Here is a 16,984-nt window from a genome sequence, read left to right as displayed (position 1 = left end):
CAAATACATTAAAGAACTGTCCAGTGCTGATTCGGGGTAACAAGATGGAATATCATCCGTGGCATCATACAGATCTGTCTGAAGTGATCGAGAAACTCCCAGTTCTGGAGGAGGGAGGACATTCGTGGACGCGAGAGGTCGACGTGATACTGACAGGAACGCAGGCCGCGATGGGAGACCTGAAAAGACTCTTAGCTTTTATTGCAGGATTGGATACAATGCAGGAAATATTGATGAAGGCAGGACTTCATAGATATATCAATACATCAGTTTATGATCCAGAGCTCTTTGCAGCAAACAGAGGCAAACTGTGGAAAGCAATCAGGGAGATCTACCCTACTCACATTCACCCAGACAATATCATTGTGAAGCCACTGGGGGGGGATGAGAATCCCAGGGGTTATGTTGCCCGTGTGCACTCTCAATGGAGAAGTGTGACAGGGAAAGACGCTGAAGATAACCCCTTAGAAAAAACCATAATCAGGGAAAAAATACAAGAAGGGCTTCCTACCCCAGTTAAGGATAAGCTAGCAGAAGTGGTGGGGCTACGACACATGAACAAAGCTGTTTATATAGACCACGTAGCTCATCAAGTTGAGTTATATCGAAAGAATATTCAGATACAGAAGGCAGAAGACGAAGAATCACTCAGAATATTGACTCCTGTGCAATTGACTGAAAGCGAGAGGAACATAGAGGGAGTGCAGACTGCTACTTACCAGTCCTACTCACAGGGGCCACAAGGGGGGTATCCTGCTACTTACCAGTCCTACCCACAGAGGCCACAAGGGGGGTATCCATACCCACAAGGACCACCAGGGGTGCAAGCGGTTCCATACCAGATGTACACACAGCCTGGCCAAGGACCACCACCAGGGGGATGGACAGCAGCAGGGAAGGAGATGCTAGAACCATGTTACCAATGCGACCAGAATGGACATCTAGCCTGTACCTGCTGCAACAGGCCCCAGGGGGGCGCAGGGGGGAGCCAAGGAGGAGGATATTGGCCTCCTACTACACCTGCTCCAGGAGTGATGAACCCTTACGGAGGCCCAGCAGCTGGCCTATAGGGGTGCCCGGAAGATCCGAGTGGGAGGTGCCAGCTGGTGGTGACACAGAAGCCTGAAGACGCCACGCACCTTCCTATGTCTAGAGAATATGTGAAGACAATCGGATTTGAGGGAATTAAACAGCTGATTCCTACAACTGAGCTTGTAGACTTAGAGTACAAGGGACAGAGAGCAACTCTGTCAACATTTGTGTCAGAACATACGCCAACAGGGCTGCTAGGGAGAGATGCTCTATGCCAATTGAACTGTACAGTAAAATGCACACCTGACGGCTGTCAGGTGACGGTGCCATCCGGTGTTCAGATTCCATCGACGGCCAGAGTGATTAAGCATAGAACAGACCTACAAGCTTTGCCTTTAAAGGGAGCTGATATAGAATATTGGGTTGATGGGTCTTGTTACGGGGTAGGAGAAACTTTGTGCGCTGGGTATTCCTTAGTTAAAGCACAGAATTCAAAGTTTATTGTAGAACAGGCTGAGGCAGTTCCTCAGCCTTGCTCGGCTCAGTTGGCTGAGTTGATTGCCCTCACAGAAGCATGCAACTTGGGAACCGGACGGAGAGTGACAGTGTACACCGACTCTGCCTATGCACATAATGTTTGTCATTTTAATGGAGCTGTATGGAGGGGGCGGGGTTTTAAGAGAACTGATGGTACGCCTATACAGCATCACGCACAGATCATGAAGCTGTTACAAGCCATGATGAAGCCAAAGGAATTAGCCATAGTGAAGTGTGCCACACACAGGTCTGACTCATCACATGTCACACAAGGTAACAGGGCTGCAGAAGATGCAGCCAAAGCCATTACAGGAGCAGACAAGGCAGGTAAAGGTCTTCTGGTCACACATGAAAAGCAATTACAGGGCATGGTCGCACTTGAGGATTTATTGATGTTACAGAGTAGAGTAACTACGTTAGACAAGAACGTTTGGCTAGCAAGGGGGGCAAGTCAAGATGACACAGGTCTATGGAGGAATCATGAGGGGTTGGTTGTAGCACCCTCAGATTTATTAGGCATGTTAATACGGGAAGCTCATGGATTAGCTCATGTGGCTAGGGGGGAGGTAAGACGCAAGATCACCAAGGAATATGGGGTTTGGAGTCCATATTTGATGGAACAGATTGACCATGCTTTAGGTCAATGTGGGGTCTGTTGGAGAAACAACATCAGAGTGGGTACACCAGTGGTGTCTGGGCATATCCCTACCCCAATAGGGCCACGGGTGGTGGACAGGGGGGTGGATGTACAGAGTAGGCAGGATGTTGTGCCAACAGGTGCCGAGGTCCCCAGAGAACCTGAGAAGGAGGAGCTACGATGAGATGCTGTGGTGTTGCCAGAGCCAGTGGCAATGCCAGTGTTACAGCCAGTGACATTACCGGCAGTGCCTGAAACCGAGGGGACAGTGGAAAGCTGTCCAGATGCCAATAAACCAGAAACTAACGAAGCAGAGAGGGTTGACAGTCTGGAGGTCCAGCCTGGGAGTGTCCAAAGCCTGGACACCTGTGCTACTGGGGATGCTGGCGAGTGCCTGCATCATGCTTCAGATGATGCTGAGGGCGACTCCCCAGACCTTGATCAGCGTGGGAGGGGACCAGGCGGCTGCCTGAACCTCAATGACACTGACGGACGACGACCAGTTAGGAAAAGATTAAAGACTATGAATAGGGTAGTGAAGCAGCAGATCAAAGGGAACGACGGGAATGGACAGCAGATGATAGCATGGCTGGAAACGGTCTTAGGGGCATGGGAAACTTATTTTGCTAAGATAGGAGCACCTATTATAGCAGACATGATTTTTGACTTTCTTAGGAGGCAGGGCCTCATTGACTGTTTTTGGAAAATCAGTCACTCAGTCCACGTTAATGAACTTTTCAGAAGACTAGTCCTCACCTGAGGTGAAGATCTATGCATTAATGCATTCCCTTTGTCCTATGCTTACTGTTGGAGAATTATGTGTTATGATAACTGAATGTCATTATTTGTGTATTGTTTGTTTGTTTCTATATCGTGTGATTGAGGTCAGTTGAGAAGTGATGTGGTGGTTATACAAAGCTAGGAGAGAGGTTCTGTTCCTAGCGCAACGAAAATGGAAGCTCCTGACTATGAAAGTGTTATCAATCTGAGACAGCGGTAAAGGCTGTTCTCCAACTGGGTACAAGTGCTAGTAACCTCTGACCCTGACGCTTCAAGGACAAAGAAAACATCGGTCGTTGGAAGTTGCTGTATTGATTTGTGCATGATGAACTGTGTTTAGTTTAATTGTGATTGTTATTTTCAAAATTCTTTTTATTATTGGTTGTTTTCTATTTTTTGTTTATGATATCTTTGGTTCCTAATACTGGTCCTGGGTTGGTCTGTGTTATTGTGCTTCTTGTGTTGTGTGTTGGTGTAGTTTTTCTGTCTGTTGTTGTTTATTTTTTAATTTTTTATTTTATTTTAAAAAATTATTTATTTTTTTTTGGGATGTTTTGTGGGGTTTTGTGTTTTTGTTTTTGTTTTATGGTAGTTTAGTTTCGGAACACCCTCTGGGTGGTCCGAGGGGGGATGTGTCGTATATTTCTGTAGTATGTATGATCTATGTATGAATATGTAGTATATTTTAAACACACACACATACCAGGGCATGCAAGGACATGATGCCCTCTAACAATGAGGGTTCTATGGCAACCAGATGACCAACAGGGACCTCTGGGGGTTGGGCAAAGACACACATACACGCTGGCCCCTCCCCTCTGGAAGGAAACGGGGAGAGAGGGAGAGAGCGTTCTTTTTCCAGCCCAGGTCCACGGGGAACAGACGTAATGTATATATCTGCCTGTAACTGATTAAATTGTCTTAAACTCAATATCTGTTCTTTGATTCAGAACTAATAGGAAATACTCAACAGGACCATTTTGCTTTGTTTTACCCTGAACCATGCATTTTTACACATGTCTTATAAAGCACACTCATTATACATTTTTGGATGATAGTATCCATTCTCTCAGTTTTTTGTAGTAAAAGTTTGGCAAAATAGGATGGAAAGGAATTAAATGCTTTTCCATTTTGGCATCATATTGGACTGTACTGTAGCCTACATAACATTTTAGTTTCAGAACTTGAGGGTATTTCTTACAGTATTCAAAATGTTACGTAAATGAAAACATACTTCTCTCACTTAGCATTAATTAGTAGCAGCTGAGATCTACGTTTGATTAAAATGACATATTGCAAAATGACCCTTGATCTGTGTGTGAGGGATGGATTTCACTACCAGGCTAAGGAGAGGTGTAGGTGGTGAGAGCAAAGACATGCTAATTCCCAGACAGTCTATCTCACCTTGGTGGATGGCTCCAGTTTTAGGGCCTTCTTCAGTGTTTCCATTGCCTCCTGGTACTCACCCCTGTCTGACAGAAGCTGCAAACAGATTGAAATAATACCACTGAACATCTCCCCACATAACAGTTGTACTTGTGGAATGGCTGTAAATATCCTCCCTCATTTTAACAGATTGAATAAACATGTAAAACTAGAAAACAACTATTAGTAACACAGATGAAAACAATAAATCTAGTAGTGACACAGATGAAAACAATAAATATAGTAGTGACACAGATGTGGTCATGAGAAGTCAGATTGTGTCCCTTACCTTCCCCGTCCTGAAGAGGGCTTTGACGTTCTGTGGGTCGAGGAACAGTACATCCCGACTGGTGTGCAGGGCCTCGTTGTACTGCTCCAGTTTCAGCTGAGCCGCGGCCAGGTTGTTCAGACACTTCACCCTGTAGTCCTGCACCTCCTCCTCCTCCACCATCCCGGCGTTGTCTCCGTCTGCGGGGAACCACAGGGCCACACAGCCTCTCACACCTGGGCTATTGTCATGCATATTTCTCCCTGTGAGCCTTTCAGTCTCTCTGGGATGTCAGGGGTAAATTCTATGCACACAAAGGAACTAAGAGCAGGAGAGACTCTGGGTATTTGATGTGGGGGACATCTGTGTGTTTGTTTGCCTAAGTTATAAATAAAATCCTCTGTTAGGGCCATTATGGAAGCGCTGACTTTGACACTCCTCTGAGTTTGGAGGTCTCTCTCTCTGGTATAGCCACAGCTGAAGTGAGAGTTATTAGTCTAGATCTGTGAGGGATGGTCGTTGGCAGATGTGTGTTAGGATGGAGATTAGGGGCAAAGGAGCAATTCCATCAGGCTTCATAGGATATTCTAAAAACAATAGTTGATTCATTTTGTTCCAATCCAGGCGGAAGTCCATCATTATTCAAAGAGTGTATTCAGTTGTGAATGATCAGGAGATGAGCTTCAAGTAGATTTGCATGACAGTCTCAGTCCTTTTCTATCATTAAAACTGTTATGATGAGGTAAAGCACCATTCCATTTACATTTTTACATTACATTTTTGGCATTTAGCAGACGCCTTATTCCAAAGCGACTTACAATCAATACATTTGAATACTAAGCATGTGAATCAGCAATCCATCATTCGTTGCAGGAAGAGTAATCTAGCTCGGGCCCTATCGCCTTCTACTAAAACTTTTTTTTTTTTTTTACTGGAGAAACTGAGAAACAGTACAAGGGGGGCAATAGAAGTTCTTAGGGACACAGTAGAGGGGAAAGCGGGTGTCTTTAGGAGACGTAGTGGTGAGGGTCGGAAGATTTCTCAGGAGGAGCAGTTAAGATGTAACCTGAAGAGATGGGTCTTCAGTCTACGACGGAAGATAGGTAGTGACTCTGCCGTTCTGACAGCCGTGGGGAGCTCATTCCACCAGCGGGGAGCCAGTGTTGTGAAGAGACGTGATCGGGCAGCCCGACTGCTGTGTAGAGGAGGTGGGGCCAGTCGGCCAGCCGAGGTGGAGGAGCGGAGTGAGCGGGCAGGGGTTTGGGGGGTTCCCATTTCCTTCAGGTAGGCAGGGGCTGTCCCTTTAGCTGCCTGGTATGCAAGCACCAGGGTCTTGAATCTGATGCGAGCTGCTATCGGGAGCCAGTGCAGGGTGCGAAGGAGAGGGGTGACCTGCGAGTATTTGGGGAGGTTGAATACCAGCCGGGCAACAGCATTCTGGATGAGCTGCAGAGGTCTAATGGCTGAAGCGGGGAGCCCAGCCAGGAGTACATTGCAGTAATCCAGGCGGGAGATGACCAGTGCCTGGGTCAAGAGTTGCGCTGCCTCTCTGGTAAGGAATGGTCGTATCCTTCTGATGTTGTAGAGGAAGAATCTGCAGGAGCGAGCCGTTGCTGCAATGTTCTCCGCACAGGATAGTCGGTTATCCAGGATCATTCCAGGACGGGAGCCTTCACGGTGACCCACCACATCACTGTGCTACCATGTCAATCAATGACTACTGTGTGGTAGCCCTACAGTAGTATATACAGTATCGACTAAAAAATGTATGTGCTGATGTACAGTATATCTCAAAAGTGAGTACACCCTTTAGATTTTTGCAAATATTCTGTCATATCCTTTCAGGGGATAACACTATCTTAATGAAACTTTGATATAACTTAAAGTAGTCAGTGTGCTGCTTGAATAACAGTACCGTATTTTCCGGACTATAAGTCCTCTTTTTTCATAGTTTGGCTGGTCCTGCGACTTATAGTCAGGTGCGACTTATATATCAATATATATATATAATTTCATACTGACTGACATGAACCAAGGAGTAAACATTACCGTCTACAGCCGACAGAGGGCGCTCTGGGCCGCTCTGGGCTTGTGACAACTATATGCTGCTCCTATACCCCTGAAGAAATTATCTAAAACATTAGCTTGTTGAAGCTAAGCAAACGGTAGCTTGGTGAACTTGCTTACTGGTAACTTGCTTGTTGGACTCGCTGGCTTGTTATGTTCATTTAGCCTATTCAGCCTCCCAGGTATGTTCTTTATCCTATTGTGTTGCTGAATAACTGTTAATGTGTTATGTTAACATACCGGACTTCTATTCAGCCTGTTGTTCTGTGTGCTATTGTGTAGTTGAATAAACGTGCCTTTCCAGATTAAATATCTGTTCTTGGTCTTGGATTTTGTGAAATATATTTCTAAATAAATGCGACTTATAGTCCAGTGCGACTTATATATGTTTTTTCCCTCTTAATGTCGCATTTTTTGACTGATGCGACTTATACTCCGGAAAATACGGTATAGATTTATTGTCCATTGAAAATGACTCAGTACACAGCTGTTAATGTCTAAACAGCTGGCAACAAAAGTGAGTACACCCCATAGTGAACATGTCTAAATTGTGCCCAAAGTGTCAATATTTTGTGTGACCACCATTGTTATCTAGCACTGCTTTAACCCTCCTGGGCATGGAATTCACCAGAGCTGTACAGGTTGCTTCTGGAATCTTCTTCCACTCCTCCATGACGACATCACGGAGCCCACGGATGTTGGACACCTTGCACTCCTCCACCTTCCTCTTGAGGATGCCCCACATGTGCTCAATTGGGTTTAGGTCTGGAGACATACTTGGCCAGTCCATCACCTTAACCTTCAGCTTCTTCAGCAAGGCCGTTGTCATCTTGGAGGTGTGTTTAGGGTCATTATCATGTTGGAAAACTGCCCTACGGCCCAGTTTCCGAAGAGAGGGGATCATGCTCTGCTGCAGGATGTCACAGTATATATTGGAATTCATGTGTCCCTCAATGAAATGCAGCTCCCCAGAGTGCCGGCAGCACTCATGCAGCCCCAGACCATGATGCTGCCACCACCATGCTTGACTGTAGGCAAAACATATTTGTCTTGGTACTCCTCACCAGGGTGCCGCCACACACACCGGACACCATCTGACCCAAATAGGTTTATTTTGGTCTCATCAGACCACAGGACATGGTTCCAGTAACTCATGTTCTTGGATTCATTGTCTTCAGCAAACTGTTTGCGGGCTTTCTTATGCATCGGTTTCAGAAGAGGCTTCTGTCTGGGGCGACGGCCATACAATGAATGAATGAATGAATGAATGGTCTTTATTGTCATTGATATAGTACAGGTACCAAACAACGAAATTTGGGAGGGGGGGTTCCCCTGGTGCTAGGAAAGAAAAAAACAAGAAGGGAAAGGAGCTGGTTTACATAAATAAAGGCTATGTACACTATCCACTATACTATACTGTACAGATAAAACACTGTGCTGTACTCTATGCTATGCTATACCTATTCTAACATTTCCTATTTCTCTGCAACCTTATGTACCCTAGGGTTGTCATATTGCACATAGTGTTATTGCACATTCATTTAAAGTGTCGCAGTTTGCAGGCTTGAAATGTACACATTTGTGCCTCAGCACTACACCTGATTTTTCAATCCAGCAGCTGCCATCAATCCGTCCAGACTGTCCAGGGCCCAGAACCTAGGTCTTTGCTGTGTTCAGGGCCTGGATGGCCCTGGGGTAGAAGCTGAGCTTCAGTCTGTTTGTCCTTGCGAACATGGTCCTGTACCGCCTGTTCGAGGGCAGCCGAGCAAAGTGTTCGTACCCAGGGTGGGATGGGTATCTGGAGATCTTGGAGGCCTTCCTGAGGCAGCGTGTGTTGTACAGCTCTTCCAGAGAGGGGAGGGGGGCGCCGGTGATCTTCTGGGCCGTTCTCACGACTCTCTGTAGCGCATTCCTCTCTGCGGCTGTGCAGCTGGAGAACCAGTTGCAGATGCAGTAGGTGAGGATGCTCTCCACTGCGCAGCGGTAGAAGGCCACCAGTATCTCCTGTCTGGTGTGGTCCTTCCTGAGGACTCTCAGGAAGAAAAGCCGCTGTTGTGCCTTCTTGATGATGGCTGCTGTGTTGTTCTTCCAGGACAGGTCATCCTGTATGTGCACCCCCAGGAATCGGAGGGTTGAGACTATCTCCACGCTCCCTCCGTCGATGAGCAGGGGCTGGACCTCAGATTTTTTCCTCCTGAAGTCCACGATGATTTCCTGGGTCTTTGACTGGTTCAGCAGCAGGTTGTTAACCTTGCACAGCTTGCTCAGCTGATCTACCTCATCCCTGTACGCCGCCTCGTCCCCCCCCGAGATGCAGCCCACCACGGTGGTGTCGTCTGCAAACTTTACGATGGAGTTGCTGGGGTGGACGGGGGTGAAGTCGTAGGTGTAGAGGTTGTAGAGGATGGGGCTTAGCACGCAGCCCTGGGGGGACCCAGTGCTGAGTCTGAGGGCTGTGGAGGTGTGGGAGCCCACCCGCACCCTCTGGGGGCGGTCGGACAGGAAGTCCTTGATCCATGCACATATAGAGTGTGATAGTCCCAGGTCTAGTAGTTTGGTCACTAGCCTGTCTGGAAGGATGGTGTTGAAGGCAGAGCTGAAGTCCACAAAGAGCAGTCTTGCGTAGCTGTTTCCCCTCTCCAGGTGGGATAGAGTGGAGTGGAGAGTTGTCGCGATGGCGTCCTCTGTGGACCTGTGGGCTCTGTAGGCGAACTGGTATGGATCCAGGTTGGGCGGGAGGCGTGTGACTATGTGGGCCCGGACTAGTTTCTCGAAGCACTTCATGATGATTGGTGTGAGTGCCACCGGGCGGTAGTCGTTTAGGCAGCTCACCGTGCTTTTCTTCGGGACTGGGATGATAGTTGAGGTTTTCAGGCAGGGTGGGATGGTGGCCTGGGACAGGGACTGGTTGAAGATGTTGGTGAAAACCCCGGCCAGCTGGTCGGCGCAGTCCCTCAGCACCCGTCCCAGGACGCCATCCGGCCCTGAGGCTTTCCTGGGGTCCACCGCCTTCAGCACGCGTCTCACTTCATGCTCTGTGAGGGTGAGGCTGCTGAGAGCTGGAGAGAGTGGTGCAGTGTGCGGCGTATGGTCTGGGCACTGACAGGCTGACATCCCACTTCTGCAACCTCTGCAGCAATGCTGGAAGCACTCGCACGTCTATTTTTGGAAACCAACCTCTGGATATGACGCTGAGCACGTGGACTCAACTTATTTGGTCGACCCTGGCGAGGCCTGTTCCGAGTGGAACCTGTCCTGGAAAACCGCTGTATGATCTTAGCCACTGTGCTGCAACTCATTTTCAGGGTGTTGGCAATCTTCTTATAGCCAAGGCCATCTTTGTGAAGCGCAATAATCCTTTTTTTCAGCCGCTCAGAGAGTTCCTTGCCATGAGGTGCCATGTTGTCCAGCATTCAGAGAGAATTGTGCCCAAAACACCAAATTTAACAGCCCTGCTTATCATTTACACCTGAATCCTTGTAACACTAACGAGTCACATGACACCAGGGCGGGAAAACAACATCATTGGGCACAATTAGGACATGTTCACTATGGGGTGTACTCACTTTTGTTGCCAGCTGTTTAGACATTAACAGCTGTGTACTGAGTAATTTTCAAAGGACAATAAATCTATACTGTTATTCAAGCAGCACACTGACTACTTTAAGTTATATCAAAGTTTCAGTAGGATAGTGTTATCCCCTGAAAGGATATAACAGAATATTTGCAAAAATCTAAAGGGTGTACTCACTTTTGAGATATACTGTATGTGCTTGTGATGATAATTGATCATTGTACTTGAGAAATGCAGATATTCACTTATTTTATCCCATTTCTGGTGTTAGATTATTGTTGAATCTGATATATTAATTGCCTGTTAAGTGCTGTAGCGAGTGGAACGATTGGCCCATCATCATTGCTACATTTCAAGGCAGCCCATGCTCTTCTCCTCAGTCACTTCTCTAAATGCCCCTCTTGGGTCCATCCTGCCTCTCCAGCAATTACAGTGATTAAGGACGTGGAAATAACATGAAAGTTGATTAGGTTTGGTTATAATAAGAATTAACCCAAACATTTCTCTGCTGGATGTGTCTCTGCATTATGATAGCTTGATTAGTGCTGAGATGGACTAGCAGAAAGCAAAGAGGAGACTATCATGCCATTTAGAGCTGAAAATATGGAAATTACAGTTCAAGTGTTTTATCAAAATGTGTGTGTGTGTGTGTGTGTGTGTGTGTGTGTGTGTGTGTGTTGTGTGGGTGTGTGTGAGTGGTGCATAGGACACATGAAGAAATGATAGTGTCAAATAGGAGAAGATTACCTCTAGTGCGTGTGGTAAGGACATCCAGAGCCATACAGTAGGCTCTGGCGGCCATGCTAAACTCCTCTCTCTGGAAGTGAAAGTTCCCTCGCTCTCGTTTCTGGTTGGCGATGCGGATACGATCGGGGATGGGGTAAGTCAGGGGGTCTGGCTTCTCTCTGATGTCCAGGAGCTGCAGCTGGTAGAGTAGAGGGGCCCAGGATGGAATATCATTGTCCCTGCCAAACACACACACACACACACACGTTCAGTCACACCCATAATGGAGCAATGTGGACAACCTAAAACAACAGCTAAGGTTTGCCGCTATATATTGAACCCAATATTTCACTTGTTCTGGTAACTGTTCCATCATGTCAATAGGACTGCATTTCAGCCATGATACTGTCTAACTATTAAGCATCACAACATCTGGTGTTTGTTTGGAATTCAGCTATAAATGGCCAATTTTATATCTTGATTGGTTTCTTCCCCTGCTATGTGTATATGCCGCAGCGCCCATCCAAACCTATCTAGCCAATAGAAACTGGTGCAGGGTTTATATGTGATGTATTCATGCCTGTTCATACTTGTTTAGACAGCTGTTCCCTCCCAGGGTAGCGTCTCTACAGTGAATCAAAGTTTAATATTTAAGTCAGCAAGAGCCCTAGGGTTTGTTAACTTGTGAGGTATTTCAAGCCTTCTAAACAAGTAAGAAATTGAATCTGAAACACCTGTGAGTTACTGTTGCCTTCAGCTTACTTAAGAGTCACTCAGAAGGAAAGTTAATTTGGTTATCAGCTGGGGCCTGTGACCGCATAGCACACAATGGTATAATAATCAGTAACTGTGTGACGGCTCAGATTCTGTGTGTGTGTGTGTGTGTGTGTGTGTGTGTGTGTGTGTGTGTGTGTGTGCGCGCGTGTGCCCGTGCGCGTCTGTGTGTGTGTGTGTGTGTGTGTGTGTGTGTGTGTCTGTGTGTCTGTGTGTCTGTGAGTGAGAGAGCAGTGAGTTGTCTCTGCAACGTAGGTGTAAAAAGACGTTTCTTCAAGCTCTATACAGTCCCTTCACATTTGGAACTACCCAACTCTTTGTTTTATAGCATATATTATATACAGCATTTAGTGCCACATTTCACTATCATCATCCTGACTACAGACAAAAATGACAAGTGTAATGGGATACATAACTTCCTAACTACTATAAGACCAGTTCAAACTCAACCACAAAAGGAGTACAATACAACATGTTGTAATATTCAGTTAAACAAAGTGCAGATCTAACAAGTCAGATGCTGATATGTACAGGTGTCATTGTAAGGCTTGTGGCGCAAGATGATAGCACTCTGTGGCGTGTCAGATCATACATTATTCAAACTGGCTGTGTCAATGACACAATTTATGTCTGTCTAACAGAATTAGTATAGCTGCAGTCACTGTGAGGCTGTGTCAGGCGGTGGCATCGGGTAACCCTTTCACCTGTCCTCCCGAGGGACTACATCCGGTGTTACGTGATGCATAGGCGCATGTAGAAGATGAGCTATGGCCATGGAAACATGAGATGGATCCGTGTGCTTGGGATTGAAGGAAGTAGAGGCATTCAAAGATGTTTATCAACTTAGGCTTTGGGTGACCAGACAAAGAGAGAATACTTTTGTTAAAGTCAGTCTCCATTAAAGAGACTCTATAGAGACTGTCTTGTTTTCAGAGTAGAATATTCAAATGCAATTGTTCAATAACCACAGTCATGCTAATGTGAATCCACAGGTCCCCATTAGTACACATGTTAATGGAATGTATTCACAAAGCCAATGGGGGTGTTCTGTCTGTGGTTTTTGAAACTTGAAATGTATATTGAGCGATCTCAGTGTTCCTGGAAACCCTAATAAAAGCCACAACCATTGTTTGTTTTCCAACTTTAGCCTACTAACTAGCCAAATATAGACAGGAATTATCCTCTCCAGATAGTGAGTCATCAATTCACCAGTCGTAGCAGGAAGAGTAATCTAGCTCAGGCCAGGCGCCATTGGCAGTTGTCGTTTTATTTTTATTTTTATAGACACAAGAGAAACAGTACAAGGGGGGGGGGGAGTAGACATCTTAGGAGACACAGTATAGGGGGAAGCAGGTGTCTCAGGAGGCACAGTGCTGGGGTGTGGTAGATGTCTCAAGAGGAGCAGTTAAGGTGTAACCTGAAGAGATGGGACGGAAGCTGGGGAGTGACTCTGCAGTTTTGACAGGGAAGCTCATTCCACCAGTGGGGAGCCAGTATAGTGAAGAGGCAGCATCACAACAATATGTTGTCATATCAGATTATATTAGAGCATAGCAGTGGTAGTCTTCAGACTAGCAACTGCACAGTTAGCCTCCAGATTCCAGATTTATATGAGTCTAATCATTGTTCCTCTCTCTGTTATACATCAGACCATTGATTGTGCAACAATTTCTGAATGGATTTCACTCCTCAGTGCATAAATAGACATAACTAGAATATTATTTATTCTATTTACTGATTAGCCCAGGGGAAGCGGGTGGAGGAAGAAATCGAAGGACAGGCTCATTGTAATGTGAATTGGAATGGAATGGAATGAGATATGGTATCAAACACACGTGTATCAAACACACGTGTTTAATACCATACCTCATTTCGTTCCATGCATTATAATGAGGCCGTCCTCCTATTTCTACCTCCACCAGCCTCCACTGGTGTAACAATTCACCTTTTCTCACCAAAGTGGGACTCCTGCTCTTACCTCACGACATTTCACAACAGTCCAAAGGCTACACATTATGTAACATTGAACTGTATTGAAGAAAAACCTGTTTGGCCAGGGGGTAAGACAAGAAGGTCAGTGTACTGCACAGGTCCCAGTATGGTAAACTCACAGATTAAGGATAATATGTTTCCACTCTGGTATACTCTGAGAGAAGCTAGTTGGTCTCTTTACCTCTGAACGAAGGAGGTGGACTGTTTACCAACACATCCCCTTTGTTCCTGTAACCTATTGGCTTCAGACAAGCCTTTATGGTCCCTGTATCAATACAGACATTATGTAACAAAACGTAAACCTGTGGTCGTTGGTGTCTATGGGGCTTTTCCACTACGGTGCTGACCCGGGTCAGCCCGCTTCGGTCTGCTTCTTTTCCCCTTTTCCATTAGTCGTCCCAGGTCGGTTCGGTTCGCTTCGGCTCGCTTCTTTAGCTCCACATCGACCCCAAGGTCCCTCCCCAAGCCCCATTTCATATCCGGATCTTTTTGCCAGGCTGCGTGTGACGTGTGACCACCGCTGGACTGGCCATACAATCTTTCTGCCCGCTGGCAGATGGGCCGCGCTAGTTTTGGGCCGGTCGGGCCGCCTGACCCCCCCCTCCCAAAAAAATAAAAATAAATAAATAATAATAATAATAATAATAACTAGCGCGGCCCAAAATAGCGCGGCATCAAGCGGCGGCCCCCGTTTATACTAACACATGGGCTGGCCCAATCACATAAGGCCCTGCTGTCCATCGGCCCCCTCCCCCACTCTGATCCCTCGGCCGACAACCCAAGTTCAGTGTCATGTTCGTAGATAAGATAGTGAAAGGGGGTGCCCAGAAAATTAGGGAGAAAAAAAGTAAGAAGCTAGCAGAGGATGCCTCAAAATGTCAGAAACTGACAGATATGTTCTCTACATCGACTGTGGGGGCTAGGCCTACTACAGCTGCGGCTGCCATAGTAACATCTTTACCGCTAACTAACGTTAGCACTGATGTGCCGTTAGCAATTGAGGAGGAGACAGAGGACACAGCTAGAGAGGTAAGCAATGTTGTTACTTGGTTTTACAAAAGCAAAGTTATGTTAGTCGCTTGCATTGGCCAGATTAAGGGAGCAGCAGCAGAGAATGTCTTATGACTTATGCTAACCCGTACAGGCAGCATGATTGCATTGCGCTTCACCAGGACTTGGCTGGAATTCATGCGCACACAGTGATCTCTCTCGTGGTGTAACGTTAGTGCTGCTTGGCTGTGGACTCTATAGCTAACGTTAGATGGGGGTGTTCTGCATTTTGTGACTTTCGATTTTGTTGCTAGCTAGCAAGTTGAGGTATCACTGTCACTGACATAAATGCAATACCAACAATGGGTGTTAATAATACTTTTTATTTGAAAATAAAAATATATATTTTTTAAATCTACACTAGCCTAGTTCAGAACTAATGAATGCTTTTTATTGCATGGAGAAATAAAACTCATGCAGTCTGCAACCCAATAATGTTGTCTTGCAACCTTCCATTTGAAATGACTGGGCTTCTGGTGTAACATAATGCAATCATGCAGCCTGTGTGTACATGTAAATGAGAACTTTGCTGATTTTGACAACCAGTTAGTTTACTTCTCTGTCCATGTCTTGTTGAACCAGGTTGAGCTGCTGCTGCCCTCCCCAGAAAAGCAGAGTGTCAGGGAAAGAGAGGAAAAGGAGAGAGAAAAAGATGAAACAGAGGAAACAGAGTGCCACGTTCAGGACTTCAATTACTTTGCCTGTCCTGAGCCTTCCATGCTAGATCACTTTTTAGATTACCACCCTCAGCAGAGAACCAAAAATACAGTGGCACAAAAGTATTTCACATGTGCAGATGGCACCAGTAGGAAGTGGCTCACATTATTGCGAAGAACAGCATACATTGTTTTGTTTTGTCTGTATGGCATTTGGCAATAGCACTGACCCCAGAAAATTAGAGTAGAAAAGGAGATATCCAGAGCAAGTTTGCTGGCAGTCAGATGTCTGCTCATAGGCAGCAAGTAAGAAAGAAACGCCAGGTTTTGGAGTGTGTTGTGGATGTGGTGAAGGTGATAGGCAAGAGGGGCTTGAGCTACAGGCATGTGGAGAACGAGGCAGCATACAAGTGGGACGACAGTACCCTGGATCATGGCAACTTTTTGGAGCTCATCCTTATAATAGGAAAGTGCAATGTTAGCCTCAAAGAGCATCTTGAGGAGTGCATTAAAAAGAGCAAAGAATTGCATGCATCCAGTGGAACAAAAGGTAGAGGGTCCCTCACTTTTTTCCGTTTGTGTTGGTTGATCTGGAGTTCACAGGCAGCGTTTTGACTTGGTGAGTATACACTATATAGACATGCTGCAAATCAGTTTTTTGATTCCCAGAAGATTCTGATCTGAATCAGTTATGTAATCACTTATCATGTCTTCTCACTCCTTGTCTCTTTATCTCTGCCCCTCCCTCTACTCTGTTCCTCTCACTATCTTTTCGGATATGGCCATTAATTGTCCAGGTGGAGATTGAAAGGGCTGAGCCTTTCGGAACTGGGTGAGTATCCAATCTTTTCAGCTATAGCCATCTTTTACATGTGTTGCTGTACCATGTCTCACATTTCTCTTGTGTGTGTGTGTGTGTGTGTGTGTGTGTGTGTGTGTGTGTGTGTGTGTCTTTCTCTCTCTTCCCTATTGCATTGTCTGCAAATTTTTTACAGTGGTGTTATATTGAGTGATATTTGATATTGTTTGTATTTAAAATGTTAATAAATAATTTTACTACTTAACAGTATTAGAATGTTAATAAATAATAGTAATTATTCCTATGACTGCCGAGCTTTTTGTTATACAACTACTTAACAGTATTGAGTATGGGTATTGTTTGCTCAGCACAGCAGCCATGTCTCATCACTGTGGAGTATGTCAACAGTGAGTGAGTACACTGGTTCACACTTGCATTGGTATACTTGCTGTCCATGTCACTTACTCCGCTCTATTCATAGCTTTCAGTCACGTGGTTTCTTCCCTAGCAACCACCAACCTGACGGGCAAAAAGTATCATAGCAACATCGCTCAACATGGCTGCCTACTATTTAGACCACCTCACTCATGAAGAACTATCAAGATACACGACGGTGATAGGAGTGGAGGATTGACACCATTCAAATAGTGTTGGATTCCCTGTCTTC

At 45.8% G+C, this 16,984-nt stretch overlaps 1 protein-coding gene across 1 annotated transcript in view; it reads right to left on the bottom strand.

The window, feature by feature from the left end:
- Window positions 1–16,984, bottom strand: part of fkbp16 (FKBP prolyl isomerase 16) — a 49,097-nt gene that overhangs the window by 5,942 nt on the left and 26,171 nt on the right. Inside the window, exons 7-9 of the mRNA XM_080539083.1 lie at window positions 11,068–11,285; window positions 4,701–4,879; window positions 4,391–4,468 (exon numbers count right to left, since the gene is read on the bottom strand). Coding sequence (XP_080395209.1) covers window positions 4,391–4,468; window positions 4,701–4,879; window positions 11,068–11,285 — 475 coding nt within the window. The remainder of the gene's footprint in view (window positions 1–4,390; window positions 4,469–4,700; window positions 4,880–11,067; window positions 11,286–16,984) is intronic.

This window comes from Nansenia antarctica (assembly GCF_963989245.1).
Source record: "Nansenia antarctica genome assembly, chromosome: 9".
NCBI classification, from domain to species: Eukaryota; Metazoa; Chordata; class Actinopteri; order Argentiniformes; family Microstomatidae; genus Nansenia; species Nansenia antarctica.
The sequence above is the reverse complement of the archived record's forward strand: the minus strand, read 5'-3'. Positions and strand labels throughout refer to the sequence as shown.